This window comes from Quercus suber, unplaced genomic scaffold (genome assembly GCF_002906115.3).
Source record: "Quercus suber isolate HL8 unplaced genomic scaffold, Cork oak 2.0 scaffold_31, whole genome shotgun sequence".
In the NCBI taxonomy this organism is placed as follows: domain Eukaryota; kingdom Viridiplantae; phylum Streptophyta; class Magnoliopsida; order Fagales; family Fagaceae; genus Quercus; species Quercus suber.
The window spans coordinates 2,130,825-2,149,433 of record NW_027069496.1 but is presented as its reverse complement, the minus strand read 5'-3'; the positions used below and the strand labels follow the sequence as shown (position 1 = coordinate 2,149,433).

Here is an 18,609-nt window from a genome sequence, read left to right as displayed (position 1 = left end):
AACCTCGAAGTCCTTATCTATCACTTCCTGGCTAGGTTCGGGAGTGGGCTCCTTGGTTTCTTCGTCTGAAGGAATGAGAGGTTCTTGTGAGTAGAGGAGCCTGGCTGCGAGTGGGGCTGGAAGTTGAGCATCCTAAGTTCTAGTTGGAGGAGGTTCAGCGAGTAAGAAGCCTAGGACAGCTACATCTATTAAAGTCAACCGAGGGTCTCGGGCTCTAATGACATTCTTTGGGCTTAGAAAGTGTTTGGTAAGAGGCTTGTATCCGAGGATGACGTGTATAGCTCGGAGTTGACTGTCCTTGTATAGAAAAATCTCTAACTTAAGGATTCGGTTTAGGTTTGTAAAGTTTACCAAATTCTTGGATGGGGTAGTATGGTATTCGTCTGCCAATGAAAATAACAAGAGTTATAAATTAGTTAAAAAAAAGGGAAACTTAAACTTATAAATTTAGGCAAGATCTTATATACGTCTATTGTCCTTGGGAACCCTACCTGGTTCCCCTTCTTGAGTGGGACAGTGCAATCCATCATGCCAGTCTCCCGAGATGATGAAGAAGTCCTCGTCCATACCTTTGCTTGAATAAGGTAGGCAAGAGATTAACCTAATGGAAGGGACTCTACATTTAATGTAGTATATAGTCTTTTCCCCCTTTTGGCAATTGTATACCCAATTTATGTCGTGCCATGTTAGGTTAGTTCCCATTTTTCTGTTTAGCATGTCTACACATCTGAGGACCCTAAAGACATTTTAGGAGCATTGGGAGGGGGTGAGCCTATAGTTCATTGGGTAGTCTGAGGTGACCATTCCCATGAGAATTTCCATCCTGCCTTCTATGAAGATGATCATTGGAATGACTACGGAACCAGGAGGTCTATTCATGACCAGCCATTCACCCATTTCATAGTGTTGGAGTTCAACACTGTTAGGGATCCTATAATGCGCCCTAAAGGTGGCCATGCTTTCGGGAGTATCTACTAGCCTAGCAAATCTACCCATGGAGTTTTATGGTAAGACAAATGTAAATCCATGCAAAAGAAAAATGGGAGTGTGAACACACCTACAAGCAATGAAAATATTTCTCCTCGGGAAGCTGCTTCAACACAAATCACCATAATGCATAAATGAGGTAAAGCCAGCCCCAAGTCCTCTTTATATAGGTGTGAAAAATGAGCGGTAATTTTCCCACTCATAAATGAGGTGAAACAAGGACTGTAGGATCCTCATCACACCGTAAAACGTGAAGGGATAAGCAGCCGCCTGACACCATAAATACAAGTTTGTGGATTCCGAAGCATTAGGAGCATGCTAGAGAAAAGTGAAAGGAGGTTACCACATGAGAACGCATGTGGTACGTGTGAGATCAAGTCCTGCGGCTAAAACCTTGCTTTTTTCTCAAAATTAATAAAAAAGTTTTAGGGAGCTATTGTGGGGGCCCGAGGACTGAGGAAAGGGTTGTTGAACTGTAGAGTTGATATTGAGGCATTACATGTCCGAAGAGGGAGATTACCTGAGGATCGAAGAGGGAGATTACCTGAGGATAAGAGGAAAAAAGGCAAAAGGTTTTTAGTAGCTTCAGGTGGGAATGATTGGCTGAGGAAAGAGAATCATGAGGAGTAGGAGAAGTTTCTAGCAAGATGTAACCTATTGCCTCTGCATTAAATGGTGGGCAACAGTTTTATCAGCTGCATTGATAAGGAAGTGACCTAAATAGTGTAATTCACAGCTAAGCAACTCCTTCTACCACCTTCCTCAGATGTTTAAAAGGACAAGTGTCGTTAGGAAAAATTTGGTAGGTAAAGATGGGGGGTCAGGATATGAAGTGGAGGGAGTATATAAGAAAAAGATGGTTCTCAAAGAAAGGGGAGAGACACAAATTTCAGAAAAGAAAAAAAGTAACAATAAGAAGATTAAGAGAAAAGAGTGAATAGTGTATTTTTCTATGTATCATTGGCCTCCTCGGGCAGTCTTATACTTAGACATTTGCTCACATACTCTATAATATTAAGCATTTCTTCCTTATTTCCATCCTTGGGCAAAGCCCTCTCTTGTTGTTTGATTCCTTCTCTTACAAATTTATTGATTTGGGCTATAGTTGAACTGTACAAACCCATTTGTCTAAGTGGGCTTGGGCTGTTAAATTTTTTTGGTCCCTACAACATGCATCCTAAGTGATATAATTTTTACATTTTGTTTATTTATTTTTTTCTTTTTTAAATGTTAATTGTGACAGTTTTTTCCTAATAAATATCTTTTTCCTAATAATTCTTATTCTTCTATAATTCCTAGATTGATTAGAAATCTAACTTCCACACAATTGAAAATTCTCTATATATGTAGAGTTTTTAGTGTATTCTTATATATTTTTACACATAGTTTCTTCTTCTTCTTCTTTTTATGGCTACTTCTATCCTTTTTTTTTCTTTTTTCTTTTTCTTTTTTTGTGTGGATACAAACACTACTTATTGTTCTAATCAATTTTTTCTCTCCCCCATTATTAATAATTATTATTCTCTTATGATTTTTATGTTGATTAGAAATCTAACTCTCTTTTCTTTTTCTTTTTTCTTTTTTTTTTTCTTATTACTTAGGGAATTTGATGTTTGTGAATTCCATAGTAGAATGCTTTATGAAACCTATCATCCACACTATTACATGTATGTATTTCTCTTCTTTATTTTGTGTGTGTGTGTGTTTTCTAAAGGTTTTTCTTATGAGACATAAAGGCAATTTTAAATCCATTAAATCCATTATATAAACCTCTATAAATATTTATGATTTATTTATTTATGATTTAAGAATTATCAAATTTTTATTCTCTCCTAAAACAAGGATTTTATCTTTTTATTCGTAGTTTGTATTTGTGTTATGTTTATATGTGTGTTATTAAATTAATTTTCTTGAATAGTTTTAAAATTTTTTATGTTACTATTTCTCATTTTTATTTTTGTTGTTAGTAATATTATGGATCCGTTTGGAAACTATTTGTTTTGTTGAAACTGAAAACTTTTTGCTAAAATTATGTTAAAAAGAAGAAGTTAAAAGCTGACTTTTGGAGCAATAAGACCCACTTAATAGTGCAATGGGACCCACTTTAGGAGCAAAAAATAAGCTAAAACGTAAAATAAGCTAATTTTTTTCTCAAATCCCAAACGCAACTTATATGTGTGTGGAAGAGATTGTCTAACATTATGAACATGTAACTTTTATTATTATTTTAATTTCACTATAATTAATTTTTTTTTTTTTTTTTGGTTTTTTTTTACAAATATCAATATTCATATCTATATTTAGCACCCACAAGATATTTGAATAATATTCATGAAAAATAAAATCTATAACGTTGCATCTTATGAATATCAACAACATATTTCTTCTCAAGATTGCTATAATCAAGTAATATTAAATCTACATCATGAAAAAGAATCCTCACCTCAACATGATCTTGCTACTTTGGTTGTACTAATTAATTTTTTTTAACAATTGTTTATATCCTTTTTCTACCATAGGACTCCTTTAATATTAAATTTTCACAACTATCCACTCATATTTAAGGAGATCCTATTTAGATCAAAGAGGCTATGAGTGTATCAAAACATAACTCTAAATAAAGATTCTTTTAAAAAAAATCTCATGTAGTTATATGCTTTTCAAGTGCATAACACGATTCAAAAGTAACTGAAAATGTCATTATAAGACAATTGATAAGTTAGAAGAGAATTATGTTTTTACTTTACTTGATATATAATTTATATGGTCTAGACTAAAGTGATTATCAATTTATTATTTCTTAATGAAATTATGCTAAAATTTTATAGTCAAAACAATGCATTTGGGAATGATTCTAGTTATTAATATAATTAGCTTCCTAAAAATGTTTTTTCAGTCCCGTCACTGGCTTGAAAGAAGTTCCTTTATTACTCATAAAAGCACGCACAGGGATGAGAAATATCTAGTTTCTCATTGCCTTATTACATAAAAATAAATCATGGAAATACAGTAATATAGATTAGATTTTTGACATTTAGTTCATGGTGGGAAAAGGAAGAGGAGTTTAAGCCCGTTTTCTTAAAGTGAGTTTATTGCTTTTTTCGAGGGAACGGCATACAAGCCTTGCGCTCAATGGTTGTCAGCAAGTAACGAGGAGTGAATTTCTGGGGGAGTACCGTCTTCAATATTTTCTTGTTAAGGCCTCGCAAAGTACTGGAGAATGCTTTGTACAATGGGAATTGCATAAGCGCAAACACAGAGACAGGAAGGAATGCAGCAGTGTAAATCACAGTCGTAGTCCAAGTTGTCTTCTTAAAGTGTATAATGAGCAAAATAGTAGCCGCAAAACTAAGCATGGTTGTTGTGACAGAGAAGAAGAGCAACGTGAACCCTAATGTCAGCTTCCGCGGAAGTGATATACGGAAATTTTCATACTCAAATGGAGAAGAGAGGATCGAGAGGAACATGACAACGGAAGTCAAAGAGCTCGCAAGGGAGAGAACGTCCATGATAGTGAAGAACAGGAAGAATGGAGAGTGAAGGAAAACTGGATGGCCTGTGTTGTCGTTACCCCCTGGGACAGTGTAGGCAGCCGCGAAAACTACAGTGGCAATGAGGACCGCGACTGCAGAGCATGATTGAGAGGTCTCCTTTATCCACTTTTGCGCCTTCTCGAGAAGATCAGAGTGTGTCTTTTTGAATAACTCATCTGCTGTCATATGTTCTTCAATGTCGCGGTGCATGACATAATGGCTAGGAATTATATTCTGCACACGCTACATTCATAAAATAAACAAATTACATGGTCAGAAAGATCTTCATTCATATTTCTGAGACTAAATTTCACTTTTGGAGTTTTGTGTGTGGGTGCGCGCGAGAGAGAGAGAGAGAGAGAGAGAGACAATTAAGCTTAAAAGCTTTCACTTTAATTACTTAATTTTGAGTCCGCTTTCAAAATAGTTATTTCGTTCGCTACCATGAGTGACCTTGCTAATGATGCTAAATATTACTACCAGAGGCATGCCTAGTCATGTACCACCTTACCCAACCATATACACATGTCAAATGATGTCACATCATAAAACAAAGAAATTTTCTAAGAAAAAAATAAAATTTCACAACAAATTGAGGTTTCAGTTCACATAAATCAAAATAAAATAAAATGAAATAAAAAGAAGATTATATCAGGACTTATCACAACTTGCTATGAAAAAAATTTGTGAGTTTCTGTTGTGCATTTAGACTTTCTCTAAAACAAAATTAGTGTTTTAAAAAATAAAAAATAAAAAATTTCCCCACCTTTTTCTCTACAATTTTCACGCGTCTTTATCACCATCTCATCCTCAAAAGCTGGGAGGACTAGAAATCTAATGACATGCATGCATAATTAAGCTCGTCCTCTCTCCCATAGTTTGTTCGAGCTTAAGTTAAAGCACACATGACTGTAGGAGTTTGGGGGGCCAAAGCTCCTTGTGATACAACTCATTAGCTTATTTAGGGATGAGCCAGACTTAAGACTTAAGGGGCAAAACATATGCTAATTTTTTTTTTTTTTTGACTTGTTACTAAATGAGACTATCTTATAAAAACTAATGTTTCTAATAGTTCATTTTGTTATTTATTTAATTAATTTTCAGATGTTTCATCAATTTCAAACCTTATAGTTCTATTGATAAATAATTAAAAAGAATATGTAAACAAAAAGAAGATAAGAAAAGCCTATATATATATATATATATATATAGAAAAATCCTTAGGCTACTAAAAAAACAAACCTTACAAACTCATGTATTAAAGCATGTGATTAGGTCTGCTTCAACGGAAAATTATTGTGTACTCTTGAAATACTATAAATGCGGACTCCCTCCTCTCATATGAATGATGAGTCTCACTAATTAAATTCATAGTGGGACCCATCATTTATGTGAGAAAAGGGAATACGCATTTATGATACTTTGGGAGTACCTAATAATTTTCTCACTTCAACACCTAATAAACAAATGACACATCAATTTATCATATTTATCTACTAAAATTTGTAGCTTACTCTAAATATATACTAAAGACAAAACTTAGATATAATTTTTTTTTTTTTTTTTTTGGTTGGGTTCTATGGGGCAATTTGTAAATTTTTAAGAAGAGGTGGGCCAAGAGTAATTATCTTGGACCTAAATGTTAAAAAATTCAGAATATATATACTACTATGATTTAAAAAAAAAAAAAAAAAATGGGGTCATTGCCACCCCTAGTACATGAACAGCTCCGTCCCTGAGCTTATTTCTTCCCAAATCTTTATATGCCAAGCCGCTAATATCACTAACGGATATTTGATAGTCTTTTGAATTTATTGTTTATGTACAGACTAGTAGTGGTAGAATAAGAGAGTAAGAGCCCATTTTGCGGAAAAACTACACCTAGCTTCCCTCTCATCTCTTTGAAAAAGGTCCAAACTAGAAGTAGTCCAATTACTTCAGGACACATTTCCAGGGCGTAAAGGAAAATAAGTAAAAGGCAATCACTCTCAAAGTAAACTCCAACTTGCCCAAAATCTTGTTGAATTTAATTTGCTGAGTTTTGAGGAAAGAAATGAGGTGGAGATTTGGAGAGGGAATTATAGATAAGAATGGAGAAGAAGAAAATGAAAAATGAAAATAGAGAAATGGTTAATTGTATTTTATTGTATTATCTTTATTTATTTATTTTTTTAAGTAAAAAAGCTATTTTTTGACTTAGTTGACATTTTTAATGGAAGTTAGAGGAATAGATTTTGGTGGAATGACCGATTTGAAACTCAAACTCAGGGATCTCAAATTAAATATTTTAAATTTAAAGGACCAAAATGAATACAACCCAACATAAAGAGACAAAAGTAAAATTTATTTATTTTTCAATAATTAATAAGAAGTTGAATAAAGAAATTTCGCATTGAAAACTATTGATTTTTTCTTTAGTAAAGAGCAAGTGTTTTCTGGTTAATTATTTGTTATGACGGGAATGTTGGACAATTTACATAAAGTTCCACAAATTCGGTTCAGAAAAAAAAAAAAATATATATATATATATATATATTTTTTTTTTTGAGGGAAGAATAAAAAAAGATTTAATTAATAAGCAACAAGAACAGAATTTGCTAGAATTAAAGGGTGAAAGCAAAGAATAATCTCCTAATATTATAGAATCATGCCACCTTAAGTGAATTAACTCGGTAGAAGAAAAACCCTTTCCTTTCAAATGTCTCATTGGATCGAGAGCAATCATGAGAAAAAGCGAGATATGGAGTTAGAAGTCGAGAGATTTTAAGCTTGACCAAATGAAAAATGATAGACTAAGGCTACTAATAAGAATCTCTCTCTCTCTCTCTCTCTCTCTCTCTCTCTCTCTCTAAACTTTTTATTTTTTTTATTTGTTTTATTATTATTAATTTTTTTTTTTTTTTTTTTTATATTAGAAAGGTCGTTAACAAGCCAAGGCCCATTGGCAATAGCAATAAATTGGCTAAAACAATTCCAGCCCAAAAACATTTATAACCCAGCCAACAACAGTTGAGAAAAAAAAAAAAAAAAAAAAGCAACACAAAAAATTTCACAATACTTTTCCCAACAGTTGAGCTGCCAAATTTTTATTTTTTCTTATCTAGCGTTATCATTAATATTATTTTTTTACTTATCGCAAACAATCTACTACATTTGACCAGGTGTGAAATTTTTTGCATCTATAAACTTTCTCAAGAAAAAGTGGGTTGGAGGTTTGATTGACACGCATAGAACGAGTAAGGGGATTTGATAGGCAAAATATTGTTAATGACAAAACACATTAACTTTTGAGGTTCGAAGAGAACAATTTATAAATATTAGGAAAATATTTGGATTTCTCTTTATTTTCTTTTAATGTTTTTCTTCAAAAGAAAATCTAGACGTTGAATATTTGGATTTCACTTTTTTTCTCTAAAATGAATCTGGATGTTGAACATCTGAATTCCAACAATTTTTGTTTTTAATTCTTTTCACCCAAAGCAAATCAAGAATTGAATTCCATTGTTTGTTTTCCAATACAGATATGGATGTTGAAGATTTTAATTCACGTTTGAAGGAATTTCTTTTTATTTATTTATTTTTTAAAACCTGGATTTCATATCAATAGATCTTGAAGATCCGGATTCCACATATTTATAATTCGTTCCCTTCAAGCCTCTAAAACTTAATTTTTTTTTTTTTTTTGAAGCCTAAAACTTAATTTATTATACAATGAACAATATATATTTTGTCAACTATCCCTAAGATATAGCGCATATATGCATGACATAAATAAGGTCCAAATATCCAAATTAGGTCATATGTTTAAAAGAAATGCTATGTCCACAACATTTTTATAACAAATTCTAAGTGTTAGGTTGTAATTGGTTGTTATGAATAAGCAAAAAATTAATTTTAGTTGTGAATTCAAATTAGAACCAATAATAACTTATCATTAATAATTATATTTAAGTTTTGAGCTACAATAGACTGCCATCTATGACAGTCTACTGTAATGTGTTTTTGTGGAATGAGTTGCTAAAATTTGTGTTTTTAGCTTTTAAGAGCTTTATTGTGAATATGATCTAACTATCAAGTGTTTGTATAGATAGTCATAAGGCCAACAAATTGGAAACTATATATAGGTGTGCATCCAATTCACCAATTTGATGAATACAACCATCTCAATCCAACCCAACACCTTGGGTTAGCTTTTGTTGATGGGTATTTTATTTTAAACCTCAGATTGGGTCGGATAAGAGTTGATAGTTTTTCTTGCCAATCCAACTCAATTAGACCTACAATAATATTAGTTTATTTTATTTTACCTTTTTTTTTTTAATTTTAACTTATTTTGGTATTTTGAAAATTAGTTTTAATGAATTTAAAATTTTAGAATATAATAAGGCATAATATGTAAATTTTAATAATTTATTAAAAATAAGGTGTTTTAATAGTTTATGAAAGTTTTTTTTTATAAGACATGAAATATGTAAACACAAATGCAAAATCCACCAATCCAACCCAACCCCTTTCTACACATATAAGTAACAGATGGGGTTGGTTTAGGAATTTTCGAATTTAATGTTTCCAATAAATCTAAATCTACTACTACTGCTCCTTAAAATTATTATTATTATTTGGGGTGGAGCGGTGAATAGAGATGCTTACCTTGAACCATTTCAACTCCTCCTGCAATTGGAAAGCAGGACCAGGTTGGTGTCCTCCATCATAGTTCTTCGTGTCTGCAACATGATGCAATATAGTGTAGCCTTTCTTATCAATCCGTGAAGCCAGCCTATAAGTCATTATTGTTTTCATCTTCTTCATGCGCTGGAAGATTTCTTTTTTACGGTGGCTAATGGCCACATGTAATATGTTTTGCTCGTTGCTACTGGTGTGCTCAATTCCCTGAGGATACACCTCTATCATGTTGTCAACTATTTCCACTATTCCTTTGCTAGCTGCAATAAGCAATGGGGTGTAAGATGTCTGATTCATGTCATCGGTTTGTTCCTCGATTGTGTCTAATGCTTGGATTGGGATAAAAACATCCCTGTCATCCCCTATGTCAATCGTCCTGTTTTCTATTTTAGAATGAAGCTGAATCCATGTAGAATCCTCCTTTACTAGAGTCTTGGTAAGTTCTAAAGCCGATGCATGCTTTACCTTCATCTGCCAGAGTTCACTGATAGCGGGACATCCTATACAAGATATAATATGCATGAGAGAGATCACTAAGTACCTTATATTGTCGTAAAAGTGGAAGCTTTGATATCAATATGTTGAGAATAGGAAAAGCCTAAATATCTATTTGTTGTGTGTATCCAAATAAGAGTGGGTTTATGCAAAATAGAAATAGAAAACAAAATAAACAATCACACCAACATACAAAGATTTACGTGGTTCGGTTTTTGGCTTTTGGCCTACATCCACAGGTGGTGTAGAGGAGAAAGTTTCTCTAACAAAAGAAAAAGGTTACAAATGTAGTATCAAAATATCCTCACAAAACTCAAATCCCAAATACACTCAAAAGAGCTCTCACTCACCAAAAGCTCGTGACTTAAAAAACCTGAAAATCTCTAATACAAAGTCACAGCTTAAAACTCTATACAATAACAGAGAATAGAGAAACCTATTCTAATATTGCGGCACACCCTACAATTGACAATAACCGCATTATATATATGTTTTACCATTAGGTCTTGCCGCACTACAAGTCCTACACAAGTAAGGACTAATATTCCTTAAGTCAGTCAAGTCTTAATGCCTATTCAATTTAAGTCCATTACGTAGTACGTACCCAACACAAATGTATAACTTGGGAAGGAATAAAACATCCAAGGCTATGATCCTATGTGGCACAAATCAGTGCACCACAAATTTAAGCCACCAATTATAACATAAATAATGGCTAATGCCCATTTGATAGTTAGAGAGGAGTGATTTGAATCATGATCCCTCTTGCCAACTTTTACAAAAATCTCTCTCTCTCTCTCTCTCTCTCTCTCTCTCTCCTACATAGGGTAACAATTGATTTTTTTTATTTATTGAATGTGGTAATTGAGTTTTAATCTTTATTTTCCTTATAAAAGAGATCAAACAATGTTATTGAGTTACACAATCTTAAACATCTGATAAATTTATACCACCTAATGTAAAATTGGACAAAAAAAGAAAAGAAAAAAGAGATAAATGAGTAAATTCAATACATTTTAAATTTAAAGAAGTACTAATATAAAACTTTTGAAATTGATTAATTAGAATCGAATTTATCCAAATTTACAATTTCTTATTTAATTATGAATAAAGTTTTTTTTTTTTTTTTTTTAAACATTACCAAAAACAATTACTAATCATGTTAACTTGTAATGCTTACTTCTCTTCCACAAATAGGAGAGGTCATGGGTTTAAGTTTAAGTATTTAACCCATGAAAGGAATAGATTTGGGTGATGGGAAGGTAATTACTATTTAAATTTGATCTTTGGGGGGGGGGGGGGGGGAACAATTATCAAGATAATTGTCCATCACTCTATACGTAGAAGGAAAAAATTTATTGTTTATATACACAAATTTTAAATCTTATTGTCTATACACAATTTTTTTTTTTTTTTTTTTAAAGAGAATAAATTATTACATAAAAAGTTTGAAACACATCCTTAAAAGATATTGATAACAAAACAAAGATTTCTTTTTATGCTTTCGAGTAAATTTTGACAAATAGAAAAGATATTAATATGTTGGCTATAATTATGATGTAAAATCATCATATAGATTGAAGGAAAAAAAAAAAAAAAACCCTATAATATAAGATATGAAAAGGGGAGGGCTAATGTAGAACAGACTGCCATAGCCTTTTTGGACTCCCAAGTGCGCCTAAAATCGCGCAAGCCAAAAATGTACTAGTAGAAATCATTTAGGCAACGAATACGGAATTGCATGAAATTTGGTAGATTGAAGCAAAACGGCATTTTGAGCAATACTTGCCGTTTTGCCATGAGGTATCCCTAAAAATGGTGAATTCCTTCATTTAGGCCCCGAAAACTGTGATTTTACAGTTTATAGTAATTTTTGCTTTCTTAATAACTTTTTCCTCAAAAGTCAGAATAAGGTCTCGCTTGTTTTGAGATGACCCTTCAGGTCAGCAGTTTATAATTTTGCATTTAACTTAATTTTTCCATTTCTAGTAAATTTCGGTATTTTGTCACCTAATTGCATAATTAATGTGAATTAGGGTTTTAAATGATTTTCTTAGTATTTATATGTTTTAGAGCCGTCAGAGGCAAATAAACTATTATTAATTACAGACTTTTGTCAAATTTTTTCTCTGGTAGATTCCAGTTTATCACATTGTGAATTCAAGAAACACCTCGTAGATTCGAAGTTTACTACTTAAAAACTAACAGTTTAGCTTCTGTTAATTAAAGAGAGTATCATGTGTGTTTTTTTAGGCTTTTGCAACATCAAGGGCAAACAAGAGTTTTTGGCAGTATTAAGGGACAGCCTCCTTCAACATCATATAATATTTTGTGTAATGAGAATACATGACTTTTATCTCTCAGAGCATTTCCATCTAATAATACAAAAGAAAGTGTATTTTGCATAACCAAAGGCCATTTATTTATTTTACATCATCACTTTAACAATATATCATATTTCTCATTTTTTATATTTTACAATTTATCTCATTAAAATAAAATATAATGATCTCTTTAACCCACAAACGGATTTGACTAGACGAGAGAGAAGGGAGAGAGATAAAAAAGTAAATAAAATATATGATTTAATTTTTTCATGTTAACTACATCATTATCTACTTCTATATGATATTGTGGCTATATCAACTGTTTTCTACAGTGATGCCGCATCATATGTAGATGGAGTTTTGGTGTATTTTTTGCTACATTTTGCACTACCCAATGACAATGCTCTTATGAGATCGTCCTAAATAAAAATTCTTGCGATAGTCGTGACTCTGCCATTAGACCCACTAGTACTTTTTCCCTTTCCATTTGCCATCTATTTTATTAATCTTGTTTTCAATAAGAAAATCTAGAACCACAACTTCTGTGTTACAATTTTTTTACAATTCTAACATGGTAGATTGTGAGTGGTGAAGAAAAAAATGATAAATTTATGTAAAAGTTGTTAGGGCCGGGTCATATTTTCATTTGTTGGCAAACATGTTTCAAAATGCACTTTATATGCATTTGAGTCTTAGATTAAGTGTGTTCATGTTCATACACAAGTGGTATAGTTTGAAGACACAAGAAACTACTCAAAAGATTGCTCAAGTAAAGTTGGAGGAATAGGTCTTCGATACCTATCAATCTATCGAGAATTGATGAATTTGAATACCTAGCTCAATATGTTTCAATCTATCAAGCTATATGAAAATTGAATGGTAATTTTTTTTTTCAACCTATGATGACTTGGCCTATCTTGGAATTCATGCATTGGGGTTCCAGAGAATATAAAAGTTACTTTTCAAAACCGTCATTATACACACACAAAGACATACATACTATGAAGCTAATGTGACATCAATGCACCTAGGGTATTGTACCAAGCTATTATTAGTTCATCAAAGTGTGTTTGAAGAACTTTGCACCCAATTGCAACAATCAACGATTGCTGTGGAGTTAGTCACGAAAGGTAGTTTGTGCAAAGAAGAAGTTTGCTGCAAGAAGGAGTCCAATTGGGATTAGAGTTGAGCTTCCTTATAGATCAATAAATTCTATTGCAAGTAGGTACTTCAAGATTGGGTAAAATTTATTGTATTTGTAAACTATGTTCTTGTTAGTGGATTTTTTAGGAGTGGTGACTTGAGTAATCACCTAATTAGGTTTTGCCTATGAGGGCTTTCCTACTATCGTGATCAAATCACCTCTGTTAAATTTATTTTCTGCCACCCTTAACTATAAATTGATTATTTGACTATGTCTTAATTGGATTTGCATGTAATTAAACTAATTATTCAACTTGGATAATTGGTTAATTATCTGGAGTCAATTATTTAACCCAACAAAAGTTATAGGCAATAGTACAACAAAGTTGTGGCAAAAGTAGTGTACATGCAAGTTAGATTTTTAAGCTTGTAAAAAGGATAAGTTACGGATCTAACATTACATTTAAGTGCAAAAGCTCATGAACAGTAAAAATAGAAACTTTAAAACCTTAACATCAAAAGAATTGATGTCGCGGAAGATACTAGAAAACAAACATGTTGATTTCTAAATAGAAAAGAAGCTAAACATGTTAGCTTCTAAATGAAAATATCGAATCCACAGGGGGTCCCTTAAATCCACAAGGTGATAGGGTTCTAGAATCCCCTAGAGAGAAATAGACGTAGTTTGTATTTTTATAAATCTAAAATCTCCATTTCCCTAGAGGCTACAATATGTTTAAATAGTAAAAGAAACCCTAAGATAGTTATGAAAATGCCCAAAAACCCTAATCTGTGCTAAACACGTAATTAGGTGGCAAAATTGCTATTTTTGCCAAAAATAGCAAAATTTAGATAATTGTGGAAATTGAAAATACTATCTCTAAGAGTCGTCCCAAACCAAACGAAACTTTATTCTTACTTTTAAACTAAAAGTTATTAAAGAAAAACACATATTACCATAATTAGTAAAAACACTATTTTTGGGCCTAAACAAAGGAATTTGCCTAAATTTAGGCGATGCTTGAGTCAACTCAAGTCTAGATTAGAATGCTATTTCTCTTCAAATACCAAATTTCGTGCAATTCCGACATCGTTGCCCCGATGGCCTCTATTGGCACCCCCCTTGATCTTGCATTGTGACTTTTGGCATCCTTGCTGCTCTAGGAATGCCTGTGCTATCTGTTCTATATCAGTCTCCCCCACTTGGAAAGAACTTGACTTGAGTTCTCACCATTTAGCTCATTAGGAGGATGATAATCATCAAGTCAACAACACTGAAGGTAGAAGAAATGTTCATGTCTAGCTTAAGAGCAAGTACATAGGCATTGTTGTTGATCTTCTTAGTAATATAAAATGGCCCATACTTCTTTTCCTTCAATTTATTGTAACTACCAATAGGAAACCACTCCTTTCGAAGGTAGACTAGTACTAAATCCCCAACATTGAAGATCTTCTCTTGCCTTTTCTTATCAGCAGCTTCCTTGTACTTAGCATTCAAAGCTTCAAGTTTATGCCTAACTTCTTCTTGCATAGCCTGAATGCGGCCAGCCATATCTTTTGCAGCTTGGCTCACTCTTGAAAGCTCAAGTAAGGGTACCAAATCCAAAGCATATTTTGGGGGCATGCAATAGACAATGGCAAAAGAGGACTTACCCATGCTCCTGTTAATAGTGCTGTTATAAGCAAACTTGGCTTGAGACAAGGCAAGATCCCACTATTTGGTCTTCTCTCCAGAAATACACCGGATCAGATTACCTAATGTTCGGTTGAAAACTTCTGTCTAACCATCGGTCTGAGGATGACTAGTGTTGCTGTAATTAAGGGACGTTTCAAACCACCTCCACAAATTCCTCTAAAAGTGATTGAGGAACTTGGTATCACGGTCAGAGGTAATAGACTTGGGCACTCCATGCAAATGCACTAGCTCTTTGAAGAATAGATTAGTGACTTGAATGGCATCTGAGGTCTTTCTACAGTCTATGAAATGAGACATCTTTGAATACCTGTCAACGTGGTGTCCTAATTTGATTGATTGTGTGATATATGTGGGTGTGTGATAAGTCTTACATCAGGCATTTACTAGGTAGATCTGGGCTTTATTAACAACTATAAGGAGTCTCAATTGTGACTAGTTCTTTTGGGGTATAGTGCAAATGTGACTAGCACTTTTTCTTAGGTTGTTACATATGGTATCAGAGCTGGCCCAGTAACCCTGTGTGGGATTAGAGACACTACCCCACAAAATGGGTCCTAATGATGATGTTAGGGATTTAAGTTAGGGAGTTTGTGATGCCCTAATTTGATTGATAGTGTGATATGTGTGTGTGTGTGTGTGATGAGACTCACATCGGACATTTACTGGGTAGATTTGGGCTTTATTAACAACTAAAAGGAGTCTCAATTATGACTAGCCCTTTTGAGGTATAGCGTAGATGTGGCTAGCACTTTTCCTTGGGTCGTTACAGACTTACAGTTAAACATAACAAAAACAGAATCCAAACCTCGCTAGGTTCGAGGGAGAACCAATATAAAGTCCATAGACAGGTCCTTCTAAGGTACCAGAGGAATCAGTAGCAGTATGTACCCTTTATTTGTCTAGCATATAGGGCACTTCCTCACATGATTGCCAACATCTCGTTTAAGTTGGGGCCAATAGTATCACTCATCCACAAATGCTATTGCCTTGTCTCGCCCTATATGACCGCCCAAACCTCTACCATGCAACTCTCAAACAACTTGCTCCCTTAAAGAACTTCGAGGAATACATAGCTGATTCCCTTGAAAGAGAAAGCCATCTTGTAGGTGTATGCCATCCATAAAAAATTGAGTTTGCTAACATTGAATCCAAACCCTTCCAAAATCCTCATCTTCCTCATATAGCTCTTTTAGATAATCAAACCCAATGACCTTTGTTCGCAGTGTGACCAACAAAGAAGCTCGTCAACTAAATGCATCTGCTACCTTGTTAGTAACACCAGACTTGTACTTTAAGGAGAATGAAAAATGTTGTATGTATGCAACCCACTTGGCATGCATTCTGTTGATGACAGTCTGACTATTGGTAAATTGCAGAGCCTGATGATCTGTATACAACAAAAACTCCCTAGGGACTAAGTAGTGCTTCTAGTGCTTTAAAGCCTGCACCAAAGCATATAACTCCAACTCATATGTTGACCACTTGTTTCATGACTCAAAAAGTTTTTCATTGAAGAAAGCCATTGATCTACCTACCTATGATAATATAGCATTGATTTTAACAACTGATGCATCACACTCCACTTGAAACAATGCTTCAAAATTAGGCAAGGTTAAAACTGGGGTGGTACTCAATTTTTCCTTAATCAGTGCAAAACTTTGTTCTGCTACTTCCACCCAAAAGAATTTCCCCTTCTTCAAGCATGTTGTGATAAGGGTTACTATGCTACTAAAATTCTGAACAAACCTTCTGTAAAAGGTTGCTAGGCCATGAAAACTCTGCACATCGCTCACTGTCTTTGGGGTTGGCCATTTCTGAATAGCACAAACCTTTTCCTCATCGATATGAATCCCCTTATCACTTACTACATTCCCCAAGAACAACAACCTATTTGTGAAGAAATTGCATTTCTTCAAGTTGACATACAACTTGTTGGCCAATAAAACCTTTAGCACCTCATGCACATGATTGTAATGAGCAGCTTCTGTTTTACGGTATATCAAGATATCATCAAAATAGACAACTATAAACTTTCCAATAAATGGTTTCAATACCTGATTCATAAGTTGCATGAATGTACCAAGGGCATTTAATAAGATAAATGGCCTAACCATCCACACATAAAGCCCTTCATTTGTCTTGAAAGCCATCTTCCACTCATCACTAGTTCGATACGAATTTGGTGGTACCCACTCTTCAGATCCAATTTGGTGTAACACTTGGACCCACTCAGTATGTCAAACATATCATCCAATCGAGGGATAGGAAATTGCTACTTGACTGTAATCTTGTTGGTGTGTTAGATTCCATCCGTCTTGGGTGTTAATAGGGCAGGTACTGCACATGGACTCACGCTCTCTCTAATCTGTCCCTTACTGAGCAATTCATCCACTTGACCTTGCAAGATCTAGCTCTTTTGCAGATTCATCCGGTAATGTGGTAAGTTTGGTAGGCTAACTCCAAGGACCAAATCAATGTAGTGCTAAATGTCACACATCAGTGGCAATCCTATAGGCAGCTCATCTAGAAATAGTTCCCCAAACTCCTTAAGTAATGTTGCATTGCTACCAATATTTCAAGCATTGCTTGGGCCTGCCATTAGTCACCACAATTGCAAATACCTACTTTGATTCCCTAGCCTTATACACGTTGTCTGTACATCTATGAGTAGCATCTACATGATACTGCCATGGCCTTCCCAAAATTAAATAACATGCATCCATCTCAACAATATCACATAGCACCTCATCTACATAACTCTTGCCCATAGAAAAATTAATCCGACATNGGGGGGGATCTCAACGTCAATATGATCAAAGATAAAATCCTATTCAATGTATACTATTGAGTTTTATAAGGTTAAGCTTAGCTATTTAAGATTTATAGCCTAATGGGTTAGTTATAATGACCTCATGATGGCACCATCTTACCGTCATTCATAACAAACTTCCTAGATTTTAGCTTGTTCATTTATCCCATGCTAAAATTCAAATACAAGCTATAGCTATCTCTAAATTTAATTAAGCACATGCTTAATTAACTTTTACAACGATAATGATATTTCTAAAAACATTTAATCACATGTTAAAGAAGCCTTACTTTAGGAACACTACCACATCAACTTTCTATATGGGATGATATGCTTGACCACCACGTCATTATGCCTGGTTGGCCACCTCATCATTGCTTCCATCATCCAGCACATTCTAGAAAATTTAAACATTAAAAACTATAGGAAAGCGTAGTTAAAATTGAATTATGAACTTTCTAAGTGGGTTGGACTTGGTGGGTCAATTGAGTTGATAGATTGGACCAATTGGTTGATGGAGCATACCTACAAGGCATACAATTTGGGTTTGGTTTAATGTGGGTCAAAAATGTATTGTGGGCTCAACACTTTATATAAATTAATTGGGCCCACAAATAATAAGAAGGCTGAATCAAACAAAAAACCAAACAGTGGCTAAAGACAAGCATGGGACTTACAATTTGGGGCTATGCCTATCCTAGAATAGGGAGAACCAAGCATTGTGATCCAAACAAGGGGTTCTGCTTCTAACTTTGGCAATCAATGTTGTGGACAACACTTGGAATCTGTCGACATCCACCACTGCGGCAATGAAACTTGCCATTGACAACTGAGGAACACAGGAAATGCTACAATTCTTTGGCAACTAACCACTGTGATCAAAGGAAAAAACACTGAGCCAAGTTGAAACATGTTGAGAACCACAGTACCCCTACT

The 18,609-nt window shown here is 33.9% G+C and overlaps 2 protein-coding genes across 2 annotated transcripts; both read right to left on the bottom strand.

Annotated features, from left to right (window-relative positions):
* Nucleotides 1–4,065: 4,065 nt before the first annotated feature.
* Nucleotides 4,066–9,699, bottom strand: LOC111982918 (ankyrin repeat-containing protein NPR4). The gene is made up of 2 exons (XM_024014539.2): nucleotides 9,171–9,699; nucleotides 4,066–4,763 (listed from the first exon to the last, which is right to left on the bottom strand). Exons 1-2 carry the CDS (start codon nucleotides 9,672–9,674, stop codon nucleotides 4,077–4,079), a joined length of 1,191 nt encoding a protein of 396 aa, XP_023870307.1. The 5' UTR covers nucleotides 9,675–9,699; the 3' UTR covers nucleotides 4,066–4,076.
* Nucleotides 9,700–16,399: 6,700 nt separating this feature from the next.
* LOC111982917 (uncharacterized mitochondrial protein AtMg00860-like) lies at nucleotides 16,400–17,014 on the bottom strand. Its single transcript, XM_024014538.1, has one exon. It carries the CDS (start codon nucleotides 17,012–17,014, stop codon nucleotides 16,400–16,402), a length of 615 nt encoding a protein of 204 aa, XP_023870306.1.
* Nucleotides 17,015–18,609: the final 1,595 nt, after the last annotated feature.

Excerpts from the sequence above, each read along its gene's own strand:
- LOC111982918 (XM_024014539.2), bottom strand. The coding sequence starts at position 9,674 with ATGAAGGTAAAGCATGCATCGGCTTTAGAACTTACCAAGACTCTAGTA. Across the intron at positions 4,764-9,170 it reads AGGAGTTGAAATGGTTCAAG|CGTGTGCAGAATATAATTCC; the intron begins GTAAGCATCTCT and ends TTATGAATGTAG.
- LOC111982917 (XM_024014538.1), bottom strand. The coding sequence starts at position 17,014 with ATGGCTTTCAAGACAAATGAAGGGCTTTATGTGTGGATGGTTAGGCCA.